The sequence below is a fragment of the Lepus europaeus genome, chromosome 12 (genome assembly GCF_033115175.1).
Source record: "Lepus europaeus isolate LE1 chromosome 12, mLepTim1.pri, whole genome shotgun sequence".
Taxonomy (NCBI): domain Eukaryota; kingdom Metazoa; phylum Chordata; class Mammalia; order Lagomorpha; family Leporidae; genus Lepus; species Lepus europaeus.
The window spans coordinates 60,032,972-60,050,878 of record NC_084838.1 but is presented as its reverse complement, the minus strand read 5'-3'; the positions used below and the strand labels follow the sequence as shown (position 1 = coordinate 60,050,878).

The following is a 17,907-nucleotide window of genomic DNA, read 5'->3' as shown; positions in this document are numbered from 1 at the left end:
GCTTAGTATTGCTAGAGGTCAGAATACAGGGAATGCCTAACTAGAAACGTATTTTTTTTTAAGTTTATCTATTTATTTTTATTTACTTGAAAAGCAGAGAGAGAGAAATATCTTCTATCTGCTGGTCTCCTTTGTAACAGCCAAGACAGAGCCCTAAACTCCATCCAGATCCCCTACGAGAGTCACAGGGACCCAAGTATTTGAGCCATCATTTGCTGCCTCCCAGAATGCATTAGCAGGAAACTGGATCAAAGGCAGAGCAGTGGACTCAAACCAAGCATCCTAATATTAGATATAAACTTTCTGCACCACAACACTCACTCCCAAATTTTACCTTGTAAACTGATATGACAGTCTCACAAATCCCTCTCTATATCACGCGATTCTAGGGGAAAGAATGAGGCAGTTTCACAGAAATGCTGTATTTCTTTGATAAAAATACTCATTCATTAAGACATACTGAGCATCTACCTGCAAGGCACTATGGTGGTTGTGAACAAATATAGTTCTACATCTTCAAAGATCTTTCCATCAAATAGGGAAGCTGGTCCACAAACACACAGTCTTCTTAGAATATGGTGAGTACCATATGAAGATAAATGACTATGAACGTTATAAACACTTGTGCCTCACTAGGGGGGTACCAGGGAATGCTCTGTGGAATAAAAGGCATTTATCTTGGCCCTGATAGATGGAAAGGCTCTCAAGAGAACATTAACTGGGAGGAAGCTGGGGAAGACATCCAAAAAGATATCCTGGATCCGCCTGAAGAATAACCAGTGGTCCAGTTTACCAGGAGTTCTGGGAAGGTAAAAGGTATGGGTAGTCAGGTAGGGAACAATGGTCAAAATCAGATCCTGGCTCCAGCTATGGACTCCATCTTCCTGCCACTGCAGAACCCAAAAGGCAGAAGTGTTGGCTTCAGTGAGTGGGCTCCTGCCACCCACGTGGGAGACCCTGCAGTGAGTTCTTGGTTTCTAGCCTCAGTCTTAGCTCAGCCACAGATCCTGCAGGCATGTGAGGGGTGAGCCAGCAGATCCAAGCTCTCCCTCTCTCTCTGCCTCTCAAACAAATAAATTTATTTAAATCTCAGATTTAAGAAAAAGAAAAGAATCAGGTTATGGGGTCCATGTTATAGTTAGACTTTGTTCAAGAAGCAATTTGGAACCACTAAAAGAGCAAGGTAGAAGACAAATGGTCACAGAGAAGGGTGGCCATAAGTATACAATGACTTATGAACAACATGGACAGTGGAATAAACAGGAGAAAAACCACACTTTGTTGTACCCATTCTATCTATTCCTCAAAATCTCCCTCTTGGTTAACAGACAGCTGTTCCCATGAGGTATATTGAGTGTTGTGATTGATAGATATTTTAAACTTAGGACAAAACAATAACCATACAGAAATTTCACTCACGGAAAACAAATTTCTCTCTTAGTTTTACAGGGAAACTTGTAAAATATATAGAAATCCAAAATACTGTAATTATGCTTGATCCATGCTATTTGATCCATTACAATCATAAAATATTAGACATAGAAACTTAGCCTAATTTCTTCATTGTAGAGAAGATATTTCTGGGATAGTTAAAATGTTAAGAAGGTGGGGCTTGTGCTATGGAATAGCACTTGTGGTGCCACCATCCCATATGGGCACTGGTTCAAGTCCCGGCTGCTCTACTTCCAATCCAGTTCTCTGATAATAGCCTGGGAAAGCAATAGAAGATGCCCAAGTGCTTGGGCCCCTGCACCTATAGGAAAGACCAGGAAGAAGCTCCCAGCTCTGGATTGGCCCACCTCCGGCCACTGTAGTCATTTGAGGAGTGAACCAATGGATGGAAGATCATTCTCTCTCTGTCTCTGTCTCTATCTATAACTCTGCTTTTCAAATTAAAAAATCTTTTTTAAAAATGTTAAGAAAGTATTTTTAAAAGATTTATGTATTTATTTGAAAGGCAGAGTTACCGAGGGGCAGAGGCGGAGAGAAAAAGAGAAAAAGAGAGAGAGAGAGAGTGATTGAGAGAGGAAGAGACACAGAGAGAGTCTTCATCCAGATGGCTGCAATGGCCAGAGCTGTGCTGATCTGAAGCTCCAGGTCTCCCACGCGGGTGCAGGGCCCAAGGACTTGAGCCATCCTCCAATGCTTTCCCAGGCCATCGAGGAGAGCTGGATTGGAAGTGGAGCAACCAGGACTCAAGCCAGTCCCCATATGGGATGCCAGCCCTGCAAGTGGTGGCTTTACCTGCTATGCCACAGCGCTGGCCCCAAGAAAATATGTTTTAATCACACCATGGTATAAAGATCCAGTAAACATCAGTATTATTAAAATATAATTTTAACCCCAGAATTTTGGTAACAATGATGAAAAGTTTTAACTTTCAACAGAGAAAACACATCTCACTCCTGAAAAATATGATCACAGACTAATGGCTTTTTATTGTCCTGAAAACAAACTGCCAATAAGTATTGCAGTTCTGAGGACCCAGGGCAATGCCTTTATAATTAGTCAAAGATACTTTCTTTTGCCTGTTAAAATTAAGATAAAATTAAATATGTACCCTGTTTCCAGAAAATCCAATAAATTCTAGCAGTCTGATAATTCTTGCTGGTAAAAGAGACAGCATCTGTTAGAAAAAAAAAAAAAAAGCCACGTTCATTTATGTGTTAGTGTATCTAAGTGCAGACAAATATAAAAAAGAAACAAGCTTAAACCAACTGATATTACAATCATCGCATACTGTAGTTGATTTCTTGTAAGACAAGGAGCCTTAAAAAAACATTTTTTTAAAAAAATAATGGCAAAAAGGAGCTTAGCCTTTCCCAGATTCTCTAAAGAACACTGGTTTCTTCATGGGAGATGATAGAGTGATGGGAGGCACCCCTGGGTACCCACTTCCAGAAAAGGTTTCCCTTAGCTTCTCTCAAAAAGCTGTAGTCTGTGTGCTATGCAGGCACCACTCCAAGAGGACAGCCCCTCTCTGGGAAATTCCTGATGGAGAGCAGTAAAGGGAAAGTCTCCCTGTGAGCAGAACCTTGGTCAGGGCACCCGGCTCTGCCCTGTGCATGGCAGGAGGCATGGCCAGGTGTGCAATGACATGCAGAGCCATGGAGTATGGCCCGGGGTCTGGCCAGATGATTAGGTACACAGGAGGAGCATGATTCAAAACCTGATGACAAGGAGTCTGGGGAGAGATGCATGGAAAGATGTCCCTGAATGGAGAGAAAATGTGAAGATATTTGTGTCCCATGTGAATTTTCACCTAAGAGTGACCTCAGCTGAGAAGGGCTTGAATCCCCAAGTAGGTAGGACAACCCAGTCCACGGATGTCAGTCAGTCTGTGACCCCAGCCACCGAGTCATCACGCAACAGACTCATGAACAAAGTGGCCACCATAGCACAAGCACTTGTGTGTACGGTTCTCTTTACCACTTTATTTTCTTACCCATGCCAGTCAAATCTTAATAAGATATCAAAATTTCATTAAATGACAGATTTCCATTCCAACTCCTCACTTCCCTAGAGATCACCAAATACCACTCCCTGTGCTTTATGGTTCCTTCACCGATTTCCAATTTCAAAGCCGCCATTATCTTAGCAAAAATATTTCTCACATGGAAATGGAACTGTATTCCAAGCCTAATAGTCCATTCAGATTGCTATGTGGTTCCTTTATACCATACAAGTCAGCGCTACTCTGAGCATGAGCATTAACTTACAACACATACTGGCCAGAGCCTCCAGAGGGGCCACAATGCAAAAAAAAAAAAAAAAAAAAAAAAAAAAATTCCTGTTCTAGCCACTTGTCAATCAGACCAGTTAGAGGTTCAGGATGAGGCTTAGATCAGCCAATGAAAACCTTTAAGTTCTTCTACTAAAGTTTCTGGTTTCCATAAAATCATTTCCTTACCAAATTAAAGGCCCCAGTACCAAGCTTGACACCCCCTTCAAACTCATAGAAGAATTCTTGCTCAAGTTTGTTCTTCTGAATTACATGCAGAATAGAAAGACATTCCCTGGAGTGAAGAAGAAAAGTTACAGCGTTAAGTTGACCACGAATCATTTCTCACTTTCTTCTCTATTTTTCTCTTTCCGACTCACATCACTGTCAAAAGACAAATAGTTCACCAGAGAAACAGAAATTAAAACAATGACAAAGATATAAAAATGGGTACAACTGGGAATTGCTTATCAGATTGACAAATATATTTTTTAAAAGTAATAAGGGGCTGGCACCACAGCTCAGTAAACTAATCTTCCACCTGCAGCATCTGCACCCCGGTTTCTAGTCCCGGTTGGGGCGCCAGATTCTGTTCCAGTTGCTCCTCTTCCAGTCCAGCTCTCTGCTGTGGCCCGGGAGGGCAGTGGAGGATGGCCCAAGTGCATGGGCCCTGCACCCGCATGGGAGACCAGGAGAAGCACCTGGCTCCTGGCTTCGGATCGGCGCAGCACACCGGCCGCGGCAGCCATTTGGGGGGTGAACTAACGGAAGGAAGACCTTTTTCTCTGTCTCTCTCTCTCTCACTGTCTAACTCTGCCTGTCAAAAAAAAAAAAAAAAAAAGTAATAAGTAATAATTAGATGTCAGGTATCACCTGGTGTGATACAACTATATAATGCATGCAACTTCACTTATGATGTAGTCTAGGCAAACACATTTCACCTCAATCTTAGTGAAAGCTATATGGAAACCATTTGTAATAATTCCGCAATTACCTCAAAGTGAAAAACTTAAAAATAAAAAGTTTAAGGGCATTTTTATTTTAGGATTGTAAAAATATTTTCCTATATTTTCTGTTGATAGTCTTTTAAAATATTAAAATACTAAATATATATGGAATTTATCTTTGTATTAATGTTTTTTCCTTCAATAAAAATTCAACTTTCCACATAAGTATTTATTTAAAATATTTCAATATTAAATATTTATTAAAATAATTCTATAAATATTAAATATTCACTAAAATAAGCACTTCAACAAATATAAATATGTATAAAATGAGTGTTAAATATTTAAATGTATAAATACTATATAAATAAAAATAAAAGTGTCTCTGCTGTTTTGAAAGAGTAATGAATATACTAGGAGTCTTCAAAAAGTTCACAGAAAATGTGTATTTTTGCATCAAAATAACTTTTTAAATTCTACTTTTCCATGAACTTTTGGAAGTATTTTCATAAATATAAAATTCATTCAAGAGTTATTCCCTTCTTTCAAAGTCCAGCTCTTTTCATGTTTCTGAATTTTTCTCTTCACTTTCTAGTGCCTGGAAATAAATTTTAAATAGATATTTTGTATGTTTTTCAGTTTATAATTGTTATTTGTAGGAGGGCTAATCTATAGATACATTGCCACTACTGATGAGGTGCAGAATGAAAATTTCACATTTTAAGAGTACATTTTTATTCAAAATTATTTCATATATTTTTCATCCATTCAAAATCCAGAAAGTGTGGTTAGATTTCTGGAAACTGACATCCTGTTTTCAGATTTCTTGTTGAAATATTTTTTGAAGATATTAAAAGAAGGTTAAAGTGTTGACTGCTTTTGCAGTCATCAAAATTTAAACACAATTAAGAAAGAAATCAAAACAGTTCTATAACAGGAAAGGCGTACAAGCGGACTTCAAGAAATTCATGGAAAATAGAATTAAAAGATAAGCATTTTGGTGCAAAAAATTGAAATCCATGCACTTTTTTTTCAAAATATATATTTTCCATGAACTTTTGAAGGATCCTCATATATGGCTATTCACCTGAAAGCACACCCCAATCCTATCAATCCTAACCGGAACTCAAACAGAAAGCCACACTCTTATTAGCTTATATGATGAGAGTACAGAGTTTAAGGCTGCCAGAGTGGCTGTAAGGTAATGGGTAATTTTCCAAATATAGAAGAATCACAGAGAAAGGGAACACTAATACCATGTCACTAAAATTCTTAGCCAACCCATGAAGTATGTGAGTACTGGAGAGACTCCAAGCTGAAGTGGGAAGAGCCCGAACAAGGAACAAAACAATGGAGCAGAGATTTTAGATGCTGCTCATTGGGTACAAGTTAACTGCTCCTTGAACTAAAATCAGCACCTTCAGAGTTAGCATAACAGAATCTGGAGTCTCCATGAGGTATCAATAACTTATGTGTCACAGAAAGAAAACTGGATATGAAGATAAACAGAAAAACATGATATACTGTCAAAGGAAATAGCAGTTAAGAGAAAGAAACTCAAGATGACCCAGATGTTGGGATAATATCCACTCTGAAAAAAAAGATGCTTTTAGTGAACAGCACATTGGTGATCTACTGAACAAAACCAGGCAGGCTAATATGTGTAACTGGAGTATCAGAGGAGAAGAGTAACAATGGGCAGAGAGAAAATACGAAGAAATAATGACCACAAATTTCTCAAAATGACACAAAGGTGGCTACATCAAAGATAAACTGCTGAGACCCAAAGACACAAAATACTCTCCAAAGAAGTCAGAAGAAATGACATATCAGCTATCGGGGACTAACAATACAAATGAAAACTGCTCTCTGGTCACAAACAATGGATGCCCTAACACAATGGAAGGACAGTTTTAAAGGGCTAAGAATGAGAGAATACTACACTTAACAAAAACATCCCTGAAAATGAAGGCAAAAGTCATTTTCAGATAAATAAAAACAGAATTTTTTGAAAGTATATATACACAACAGAGGAAGTTCTTCAGAGTGAAAGTAAACAGGAATGAAGAATACAAAAAATGATAAATATAGCAGTGGAGTACATTTTATGTGCCATGGTAAAATATTAACTCAAGACTGACTGTGATAAAGTAAGATGGATACTGTAATCACTAGAGCACCACCATCAAAAGACAAAATATAGAGTGAAATGGCTAAGATGACAAAACGGGATTATCCTGGAATGTTTTAAAATTTTAATAAAGCAGAAAGACAAGATGAAGGGGGAGGAAGAGAAGAAGCAAAGAGAAAAAGCAAAATGGCAGTCCCAAGTGCAAACGGATCAACCATCTTATATGCATCTATAAGAAATGCAATTTCAATCTGAAAACAAAGATTGGCTTAAAGAACATACATCATGAAAAGACTGAATATAAGCACAAGAAACTCTATGAATATCAAACAAGACAGATTTCAAGACAAGGAGTAATCAGAGTTCAATAAGGATATTTTGTAATGATAAAAAGGTTAATCCATCAGGAAGACAGAACAATTATCAACGGAAGTCTAAATATATGAGGCAACTACTGACAGAATTAAGAAGAAACAGATGACTCCAAACTCAGAGATTCTAACATTCTGATTAAATGACAGAGTAACAGGACAAAAATCAGTAAAGATACAGAAGATATGAACCACAGTATGGGTTCCTTAATTAACACTTCCATCTACTGCAAAAAGATCTGTCGGGCGGTGCTGCTCTAGTCCCTGGACCAACGGCACACCTGTCATTTAAGGCTCTTCAGTGGTCCTCGGGAGGAGGAATCTAAGGTTATATAATCAGTAGCTACCTTACTAGCTATCCTTTCAGCTGCTTTGCTCTTCAAACTGTACTTAAACTTAAATTCTGCTGTCCTGTGGCACAGAATACATACTCAGCCAAAAAACCGAATGCATTTTTACTAACACCAAATTTAAAACCCTAGCCATACTTTGATTATGAGAATTTGGAAGATCCAAATGGTATACAGCACAATAATCATTTAAAAGCCATATCTTACTTTTTAACTTACTTATATATTTGATAACTTGTTCTAATTTTGAGTCCACCCTTGATGAAGTTGATCATATTTTCATCCTGAAAATAATTCAATTAAATAATTAGATAACTTGGCAAAAACACTGAAACTGTTTCTACAGTTGCATATTTGTGTGACTAGAAAAAAAATCCAATTTTTTATAACATAATTTTTAAATTAACATATTCTTTTTATTTGGGGGGGGACTTTTTTTCTTCTAAGTTAAATCAACAAAATGAAAATATTTTCAAAATCCTTGCATTACCCTATGTCACTAATGAAGTAATTCTTACCAACTAAAAGCCATACTATCAAACCTACTTTAATAAATAGCATCATCTACTGAGCAATGTTTTTCTTGGTTCAAACAGAATCAAAAATGGTTAACCTTAAAGATCTACTCAAAGGGTAAACATTTCAGATTATCACAGCCCATAAATGGGACCATGGCTCTTCTACCACTAGGGCTTGAGTAGACTGTATACTTAGTATTGTGAATTTCATTCATCCACATTTCCAGGCCAAAACAAACTGGTCTGGTTTCTGAAGTGGCTTGTTACTAACATGCAATGTGGTTTCAGGGGGAAAAATCACTTTACTTCTCCTTGCCTGATGGTCAATGACCATAAAATTAAGTCAGTGGCCTAGATGAATGTCATTTTCAAAGTCAGCATTCAAGAATCCCCAAGGTATCCTCATAAATTATATATAATAGTTGCTTATGGGAAGCTACTCTGGTAGATGGTGCTAATGTATAGCCCCATGTTTTGCATTTCTAAGAAGAATGTTTTTCTGGTCTATCAGCATTCAGAAAGATGCTCTGCTATTTCTTTTCCATGCACTTGAGCATTCTTCTGAATGCAAGAGAAAACTGAAGCTTGTTTACTAATTTCATCAATTACTTAAATACTTAATCATTTAATAAATACTTCAATAGTTAATTGTTTAATAAATATTTCAATAATTATCTAATTAATACTCTAATTACTGTAAGGACCAACAGATGCAAAATTTACTATACAACTCAAATGTTTATCATCTTATTTTAAGTAACCTTATGATTATACACCTTCTAATATCAACCAGGAAAGAAATTTCTTAATTATCTGCCTCAAAAAAAAGTATCTCATTTCATGATTCATTAAATACTTCTTGCATGCCTATTGTACACCAGGCACCCAAATGTAAAAGCAGACGAAGCACAATCACATGCTACGGCATGGAGGCACACACAAGGATGAAGACATGCACAGGATATCATGGGAGCAACAAGCAGGGCATGGAGAGAAGAAAGCTCACTAGAAGCATTGGTGCTTAGAGCACAAAAAATGATTACACAATGGCCAGGTGGAGGAAGGCAAAACAGATGTGAACTTTGCAGGCAAAGGAAAATTCAGGTGGAAAGACAGGGAAGGATTAAAATGATGATGTGCTTGGCCATCTCTGCTAAAGAATCTACCACAAAGAATGGACTGACCAATGAGTAAGAAAGCCACCAGCACCCATGCCAAGTATGCACCACACCCTGCCAGTAGCTTCCTAGGACACCTGTAATGGGAGGAGTAGCGTAAATCAGTGAGGGAGGCATCAGTTCCATGTTAAAAAGTCTCCCCCATTTGTGCTATTCTGCTACGAACACTGCCAAAGCCATTGAGTGCTACTGCTAAATTCTGAAGCAGAGAAACAACACTGCACATCTCATCTTTGAAAGGGTACGTGATTGCAGAATGGAGAATGAGCTGGAGGCAAAAGAGATTCAAGATGTAGCGTCACCGGGTTGCTAAACAGCATGGGCAAGAGCTGACCAGCACATCTGCTGGAGCAATGACAGAACAGAGAGGACGAGATGGGCTGTGAAACTTTCAACAGGTGAAAGCAGCATGAACATGAAGGCGACAAGAGATGGGGGCATGGAGAAGAGGGGAAAACCATGGATAGCTCTCAGATGTTTAACTTCAAGTCCCCAAGTATAAAATAAACCTTCAGATTCCAGACCTGATATCAAATCCCCATTTCAGAAAACATGTCAGAAGGAAGGTTAGGCCTCTGTGACTATCATTATATTTACGAAGGCACTAAGACTGTTGCGATCAACCAGCCTTTACAATGTGTAAGGTTTTAGGACCACAGTGATTAGACTAAACTGGAAACCAACCTAAGAGGCCATCTTCCAGGAGAAGAGAAAAGCCAACTTCCAAAATGACTTGAAAGACTGAGATTGAGGAAGACTTCTCCATTTTATAGTTGAGTTTTCTTCTGCCTCCTTTCAGTCTCTCTCTCAAGTTTCTCTCATGGTAGCCATCACTTCCACCCATGAGAGCATGATACAAAAAGCTGGTTTAAATACTGGAAGATATAGAGCCAGAGGCAAAGTACTGACATTGAACAGTTCCTAGGGGTGAAGTTAAAATACTGCTTAAGAAAAGGTTTTGCCATTTGATTTAGTGACTTTTAAAAATCGCCCTTTGAAGAGAAAATATAAAAGCAAGAATGGGGAATGAAAATAGAAGGAGGAGGAAAGTAAAATCTGAAGTATGCATGACAAGCGTGGCTATCTTTGCATGCGTAACTGAGCTCTGTGGAAGCATACGGGGAAGGGAATGGAAAGAGGGGAGGGTCAAGGGTTAAGGACACCTGCTGTAGCTGGGCCCCGCCCCCTCTGTGGGCAGCCTTCCATGGTTAGCTAGCCCAAGAGGAATGATCTCACAGCTTTCAGGCAAAGAAGCATTCTAAAAATTAGGTGTGGCAGTTTCTCTGAAAGGAAATGGAATCACAGTAGACTACAATTCAAAATGGACTCCAACTGCCCGTGAGTGAAATCCAGCTCTCTGGGGTCTTTTCTTGGCCAAAGTTGACCAAAATAACAAACACGTTTCATTACCACTATAAGGTAAAAGAACTAAAGCACCTACATAAAAAGAGGCACATTTATCTACGCGGTCCTGGCAGTCTTCCCGGCCAATACGAATCTAAACCAAATGTTCATTACCTGCACAAACGTGAGTGCTGCTTTCTGTAGGAGACACTCGGCATAACAGATCTCGGCATGCATTTCCTCTATTAAAAACAAATAAAATTATATTAAAGAAAATCCCACCTCCACAGTAATTGCTCTGAAATGTTCAGAAAAGACGGGTGGATAAATGAGCCCATGAGAGATACAAAAACCTAGATTGCTATGGTCCTGCCATAAAAGCAGGGCCATAACCTCAGTTCCGAGTCCTTGGGCAGGATTTTCCTGGGAAGTGTGAAATGTTTGGGGAAGTCATCCTTGGCCCCGTTCAAACATCTCTGCAAAGAGTCGGGCACTTGGCGTCAGAAACCCAAACTCAGCTCGTAGGAGGAAGTCAAGATTCAAAAGCGCTTTTTAGAAAGAGCAAGCACTTACTTTTTTAACGTAACAGCAACAGGAAAGTTTAACACTTTTATAAAAGGTTGAAGAAAACTAAAAAAGTGCCAGCTTTAAAAATAGGAAGGTGTGACAATTGCGGCAATTTCTCGAAGAGAAAGCAGCAACTCTAGAGAGTTCTGTGCAAAAGCACTGCCCTGCAGGTCCAAGTCAGGATTCCTCCCAACTCACAGAAGATGACATAAAGAAAGCACGAATCCAGTTTGGAGCTGATTTGATCATTCAGATGTCTCACACAAGAACAAGGCACCCACAGCAAGGGTCTATGCAAAGCTACGCATATGCCAGGGACATATGGAGCCCCCAACAGACACTCCTACCTTCCTAAATAATTCAATATGCTTGCAGAGACAAAGGAGACACATTTTGCCTCCTATCTTTGCCCAAACACAATCAGCAGATGCTCCCTTTATTTGCGGGGTGCAAATGGGTATGTTATTGAAGAAAATGAGCCTGGGGTATTGATTCCCCAGAGTGGAGGAGAGCCTCTGCCACGCCCTAGCTATTATGGGGCCCTGAGCAAGCTACCCAACCCCTCTCTGCTGGTTTCTCCCTTCATAGGGTCCACTGAGAACATCTCCACCTCCCAGCAGCAGGATTACGGAAGGCCCTGCCCGTGGGGCTCACTCTGTGGGGTACGCACTTGATAAATGTTAGCTACTTCTACTAGATCATAGCCCCAATCCCATGTTGGTGCTTGGTGGTAAAAGCTCAGAAAACAGAAAGCAGTTTTGTACCAAGTAAGTGGCTGAAAAATAGGGTATTTCCATGTTATCAAGAACGCTGCTCAATCAAATGAGGTAAGAATCAAGGCCTTCTTTCATCTGCACATGTAGAAGATGCCACCCCACCAGACACATCAACCCACTAGCTCACAAATTGGGTCAGCTTCCTACTAGCATGCTTGTATTCCAAATGTTTAATTCACAAAGAAGCAATGAGGCAGCTAAGATCCCCAAGGGCACACAGACAGATGGGGCCCAACCCAAGAGAAGCAAAACTTGAGGAGTTACAGCCTGTGCCATTCCGGCTGCATCAACAAGGGTCTCGGTCCTGTGTGAGCCGCTGGATTTTCTCAGCGTGTTCAGCGGGACACAGACAGGTCACTTTCACTTGTACAATGTCACCCAAATACCCTCCTCCATGAAAACTCTGTAACAGAATGAGAGTCGTCAGGAACTGGTTAACTTGGAAAGTCTGCTCAGAAGTGTTGACTTCTGGCACCGGGACCCTGCAGGGAGGACAGGCACGGATCAAGCCAGCCTGCAGCACTGTCAGGGAGAGTCCAGCGGGGCTCCTGTGACCGAAGCACAAGGGAGATCAAGAGAGGAGGGGACACAGAACTGGAAAGGTGAACGCCCTTCAGTGTAGTCAGTAGACTGCAGTGGGTCCTTGCAGAGATCTGAGCAGGAGGAGGGAGCAGATCAGGGCTAAGCTCAAGATGACATCAAAGACCGTATAAAGGATGCAACAAGAAGGCAAAGGTGGAAGACATGAGAATTTGAACTCTGCATTCCATGTGTATCATTTCTTCCTGTTAAATCCCTTTCATATCCTAGGTATTGCATGTAAAAGTCTGTTTTTAAAGGCAATATGAAACTCACCCGAGAAAACCCATCCATCAGCCATTGATAAGTGTTAGCCGCTTTTACTAGATCGTTGTCCCAAGCCCATGTCAGTGCTTGGTGGTAAAAGCTCAGAAAGCAGCAGTCAGCCATGAGACAGGAGTGTGTTCCATGAACATTTTAACAAAATACACTTGTGCAGAGAACTAGACACTAAAGAATATAAATGGAAATCACCAAGAGGAAAAACAAATCGCATACTAAAGCTACAATGTTTTGACATGCTCTCTTGAACACAAAGTCTGGGTTGCAATGACAGCCAAACTCACTAAGAATAAAATGCAGCTTAATTTATAAAAGACTTACTCCCTCACTGCAGCGGATTCATGCTGGGCTGCTTCTCAGAATTAGCCACGGGAAATTTCCAAGTAGGTGCCTACCAGAACACCTCTACATCATAATTCTAAAGTCCTTGGTCCACTAATGGAAGTATCTTCAGGAATCGTGAAATGCTAGTTTAGCACAGCCTCTAGGTATAAAGTCTAAATAAGCTTGCATTTCAGAACGGGCTACAGCCACAGCTAGTTTACTTTATAACAGCTAGAAAAAGTAGTTTTCTACCTTAGTCCAGATTTCCTAAAGTACCACTACTCAAAGACCTTATAAAAATATAAGAATATAATATCATCTATTTTCAAGATGTCTTGAATATGGGAATAATTCAGTATTTCTCTCATCAATATGGGACACATTCTTGCCCTTTTTTGCCTGCCTACAGAATAGAGTGTAGGAAACATGGAAAGAGGTGTAGTTTAGGGAAAGTCTGACCAAGTCTAAACCAGCTCTGATACGTGGCTGGCCATTTGTTTAACTTCTCTGAACATCAGCTTCTACTCTATAAAGACGTTACACAGATTATACTGGTAAATATTAAGGAAAGCACCAAGCATTGCATCTGACACATAAAGTACTTTAAAAAACATAACATGCTGTTATTTTTTAATTAATTATACTTACATCAAAACTATTCTTCCTAAAACTGATATAAAAATATATATATATTTGAGATATATATATGAGATATATATATATATTTAACCCACACTTGGCCATGAGGAAGGACTCTGACAGTAGTATTCAGAACTGCTCTTGCTTTAATCAGCCATGCCTACCTCTTCCAGAGAACAAGCTTTACAATGACAGCACCGGTACAAATTTTCTTGGAAAAGATAGAAGCTTTACACTAAAACAGTCACGTTCCAAGGACCTATGTTTCTTCCACAAGATTGTTCACTTGCTCCTTTCTTGTAAACCATTCTGACTAGAGCTGAACATGAAACTTCCACCCAGACCTCAGTGGTAACATCAAGCAGTTGACAACAGGAGTCATTTCCTCCCATTCATCTGATTAGAGGGTGATAGCCATCCCTGGATTCTTGAATATTCCTAAATGCCTACAAATCAAGCATCCTTCATGTTGTGAAACATTATCATTGTTTAAAGGATATCAAAATTACTTTTACCTTAGAATAAAATTTTAATGGTTTATCAAAAACTGAAAGATCTCATAGATGGATAGTAAGAATACAATCTGACCCAAGTCTTTGGAGGAAAAAATTGGGCAATATCTATGAATATTTTTAAATTTTATAACCCTGAGACCCAGTAATTCCATTTTCAGGAATCTCCCTTATGATATGATTAGAAAAAATATATAAAGACATATGTACAAGACTCTAGGACAGCTAACAGTGAAGAATTCAAAAGAATATTAACTGTTCCCCAACAGAGATAGAACAAGTAAATTACAGTACTCTCATCCTATGGGATACTACATAAGTGCTCAACAGAACAAAGCACATTCACATGTACCAACCTAGGAATAAATCAATGTCAAAATCACATTGTACAGTAACATGCATTATGTGAGCCTATGCTTATAAAAATAAACAATACATAAACCACAACAAAAACCCTGTGTGCTTTATGCATATGTTTGTATTTGTACACAGAAAAGTCAGCCAAGCCTCAAAACCAACTGTTTGTAGTGATGGCTCCTGGTGGCCGTGTGAGATGAATAAGGCTGAGGCTTCCCAGGTACTTTCTCCACTTCAGTATTGAACTTCATGAAAATGATCACTTTCTTTTTCTGATTTTTAAAAGAAAGGAAAAAAAAATCTTCCAAATGGCTCTCACCTTCACTCAGCTGCTCCAGTGACCCTCGAGAGAGAAGACTTGAAAAGGATTCTACAACTGTGCATTTCTTCCTGTACCTGCATTGAATAAATAAACAAAAGGGGAGATGGGAAATAAAAAGAAAAAAATACAAAAACAAATCAGACTGAGCTCATTTTCACTTGACCTTCACTTCAGTCCCAGTCACACCAGAGTCACCTAGCTGGAACCCTAAACCCTAAAGTCTGGAGGGCAGAGACCACCCTGTCCCAAGACTGCAACTCCCAGCACCTAGGACTAGGCTGGCAACTTCTGGCCACCCAATCCTTGTTCACCTAATCCCTGTTTGTCCTGTGGCTAAACCCTCATGCCAGTGCGCATCAAACTCGCAAAGCATTGTCCTTCATCTCTATGGCTCAGATCATTAGTTCTGCAGCAAGAGCCTCCATGGGCAAAAATGGAGTTACAGTACAACAGCTGGAAACTCTCTTCATTGGAGGGGTTTGCAACCTCATCACATGAGCAAGGAGTCTCAACCATGTTAAAATTCAACGCTAATAATAGCTTTTACTGGGTTCTTCCTATCTATACAGAGTAAAGCTTCAAATAAAAGCAAAATGCCATCTCATTTTGACCAGCCAGAAATTTTCAAATGTGTCCTTCTAAAAACAAATGAAAACATTCCCATCTGAATTGGAGGATCTCCTAAGTCAAACAAGGTGCTGCTGGCTTGGCCTGGCATGGACTGACCTGCAGTACCTAATCTCACCCACAGGTGGCCCTTGAGAGCTGCCTGCTGCTAACCCCCACTGCAATCTCTCTCAAGCTCTCTGTAGGTCAGGTCTCAAACAATCAGAAAGAAAACTGAGAGGTCTGAATGCCAAACAGGAATCATACTCTAATTCCTGATAGGAGTTTTTTTTTTAACTCTGTTTCATAAAACTGTAAGGGGTCAGGCAGCTGAGAAGCTGAGCTCTTTTCTCTAACAAACAGTGGCCAACTTCAACTTAGAGCTCTCGGAGGGGCAAACAGCATGCATGCTGTCACACAGACGGGAAGGTGTGGCATCCTCTCTCAAGTCTCTCATGTCTCAGGCATACTTTTGGCAGGTTTGTAAAGCGTCCTTCATGGCAGAAATGCCGTTTTGGATGTCTTGTTGCTCGAAGGTCATGACAGCCTGCAACACCACAATGGTACTGTAGCCCAGCGCATGGTACATGCTATCCTTAGCCCTTGGGGAAAAAAAAACAGGGAATTAGTGCATTTCACTTCCACAGAAGAAGCATTCCAGCCTTTCACTGATACCAGTCAAAGGAAGCTCTAAAAGAAATGCTTGTCCTGACTTCCACAGGTATAGCCTTGACTCCTCTATCAAAATCATGGAAATGACATGGACTATGAAAAGCATGCTCTTAAGAACTCAAGTATCAAGGACTTTCCCATTTATACTATACCCACACAGAACAAAATGTTCCAGGTTGAAGTGGACAATGTGCTATTCCCTGTTTCAGCACTAGGGGGCAGCCTGCAGACTCACTGTCCAGGAAAGGTTTCAAGGCAAACCAGTATTTTCCAGTTGAACAAAGGACAGTGTAAGGTCAATAGGTCTGAAGTTAATGCTAAAACAAAGGCTTCTGGAGATGTATTTTGTGATGGGAAGATTCTGATATGTTTCTTGAAAGGTAAAGACTCATTTAAAAATCATCTCCCCACCTTCCTAGGCAAAGGCCAAGAGCAAGCAAGATTTTTGCAGTAAATCAAGATCAGGGACCCTGACGAAGGCAAATCTTAGCTTAGATAATGCCATAATCTAATCACATTATCTGATATTCCTGTCTAAGGTTCTTGATAATTCAAATGACCAAGTTATCAATGAGAATTACTTCAGGATTCTAAGGGTATGAATTAAGTTCTGGATGAATCAGACATCCAGACTCACGGGCTGTGAAAACCTCACTACTTTCTCAAAATCTCTTATATTAATTATCTAGGATGTCTAAAATGTCAAGGCAGGGTTGAGTTTTTAACTTAAATATGAACGCACGACAGCCTGCTGTTTCATAGACTACACTCAGGCACAGAAACTGTCCAGACATCCTTGGGTCATCGGCAGGTTGTCCTGAGTGATGAGGAGCCTGCCTGTGCAAAAGACCCATGAGGAATAAGAGCAGCCCAAAGTCAATCACTAATTGTGGTTCTAAACCTCACATTTTTAACTACAGAAGGGGGTAGGGGAGTAGTATTTTTAACAGTGAAACATGCATAAACACCAGAGTATATAAAACCTGATCAGATTATATAAAAACAATACTGATCACTTATTTTCATTGCATATTATCTCCAGCCAGTAGGTGTCAGTGGCAGAGGAGATTTGCATGAATAAAAAACAAATGAGATAGAGGGGGGAGTAGGGGAAGGCACACATGACAAAGGGGAGGGTGAGAGACTGAGGGACTAAGAGGGAGGGGAGAGGAAAAAGGCAGGAAACAGGCAGAGGGGAGGTTGTGAATCAACTACCTTCGACTAGGGCCTCATCTATTTTATCACTGGTTCTTAGCTTCTGAAATACTAAAATAATCATGCTCACAACTATTCCAAATCCTAATGGAATTACCCCCAGCAGCTCCTCAGGAGGTAAATGAACCTCTGAGATTCAAAGGCAATGACTAGAGTCAGATCAAAGGAAGGAAAGGAGTCCTCGTTAGGTATCCAAGTAATGTTCTAGAAAATCATTACGGGAGGTGCAAACTTCATCCAGAAAGTGACTGTGCTAGAAGGTACAATGTAGATTATTCCTGTCCAGCTACAGTCACTGTAGAATTGGTGACTAGTCAAGGTAAGGGCGCTAAACAAGGCTGAGCATGGGTCTTGTTGCCACGTTTGAACATTAACAGGTCCTATTAATGAAAATTAAATTAATTTGTCACATAAATAGGGAATCCCAATAAAATTCTTATCTTAAATTTCTTTTTAGCATTAAGATTAACATAGTTTATCCTCTCCTTGTTTCAAA

The 17,907-nt window shown here is 39.7% G+C and overlaps 1 protein-coding gene across 1 annotated transcript in view; it reads right to left on the bottom strand.

The window, feature by feature from the left end:
- TTC39B (tetratricopeptide repeat domain 39B) overlaps window positions 1–17,907 on the bottom strand; it is a 134,518-nt gene that overhangs the window by 33,283 nt on the left and 83,328 nt on the right. Inside the window, exons 5-10 of the mRNA XM_062208220.1 lie at window positions 15,995–16,126; window positions 14,916–14,992; window positions 10,735–10,802; window positions 7,740–7,804; window positions 3,911–4,016; window positions 2,561–2,626 (exon numbers count right to left, since the gene is read on the bottom strand). Of these exons, the coding sequence (XP_062064204.1) occupies window positions 2,561–2,626; window positions 3,911–4,016; window positions 7,740–7,804; window positions 10,735–10,802; window positions 14,916–14,992; window positions 15,995–16,126 (514 nt within the window). The remainder of the gene's footprint in view (window positions 1–2,560; window positions 2,627–3,910; window positions 4,017–7,739; window positions 7,805–10,734; window positions 10,803–14,915; window positions 14,993–15,994; window positions 16,127–17,907) is intronic.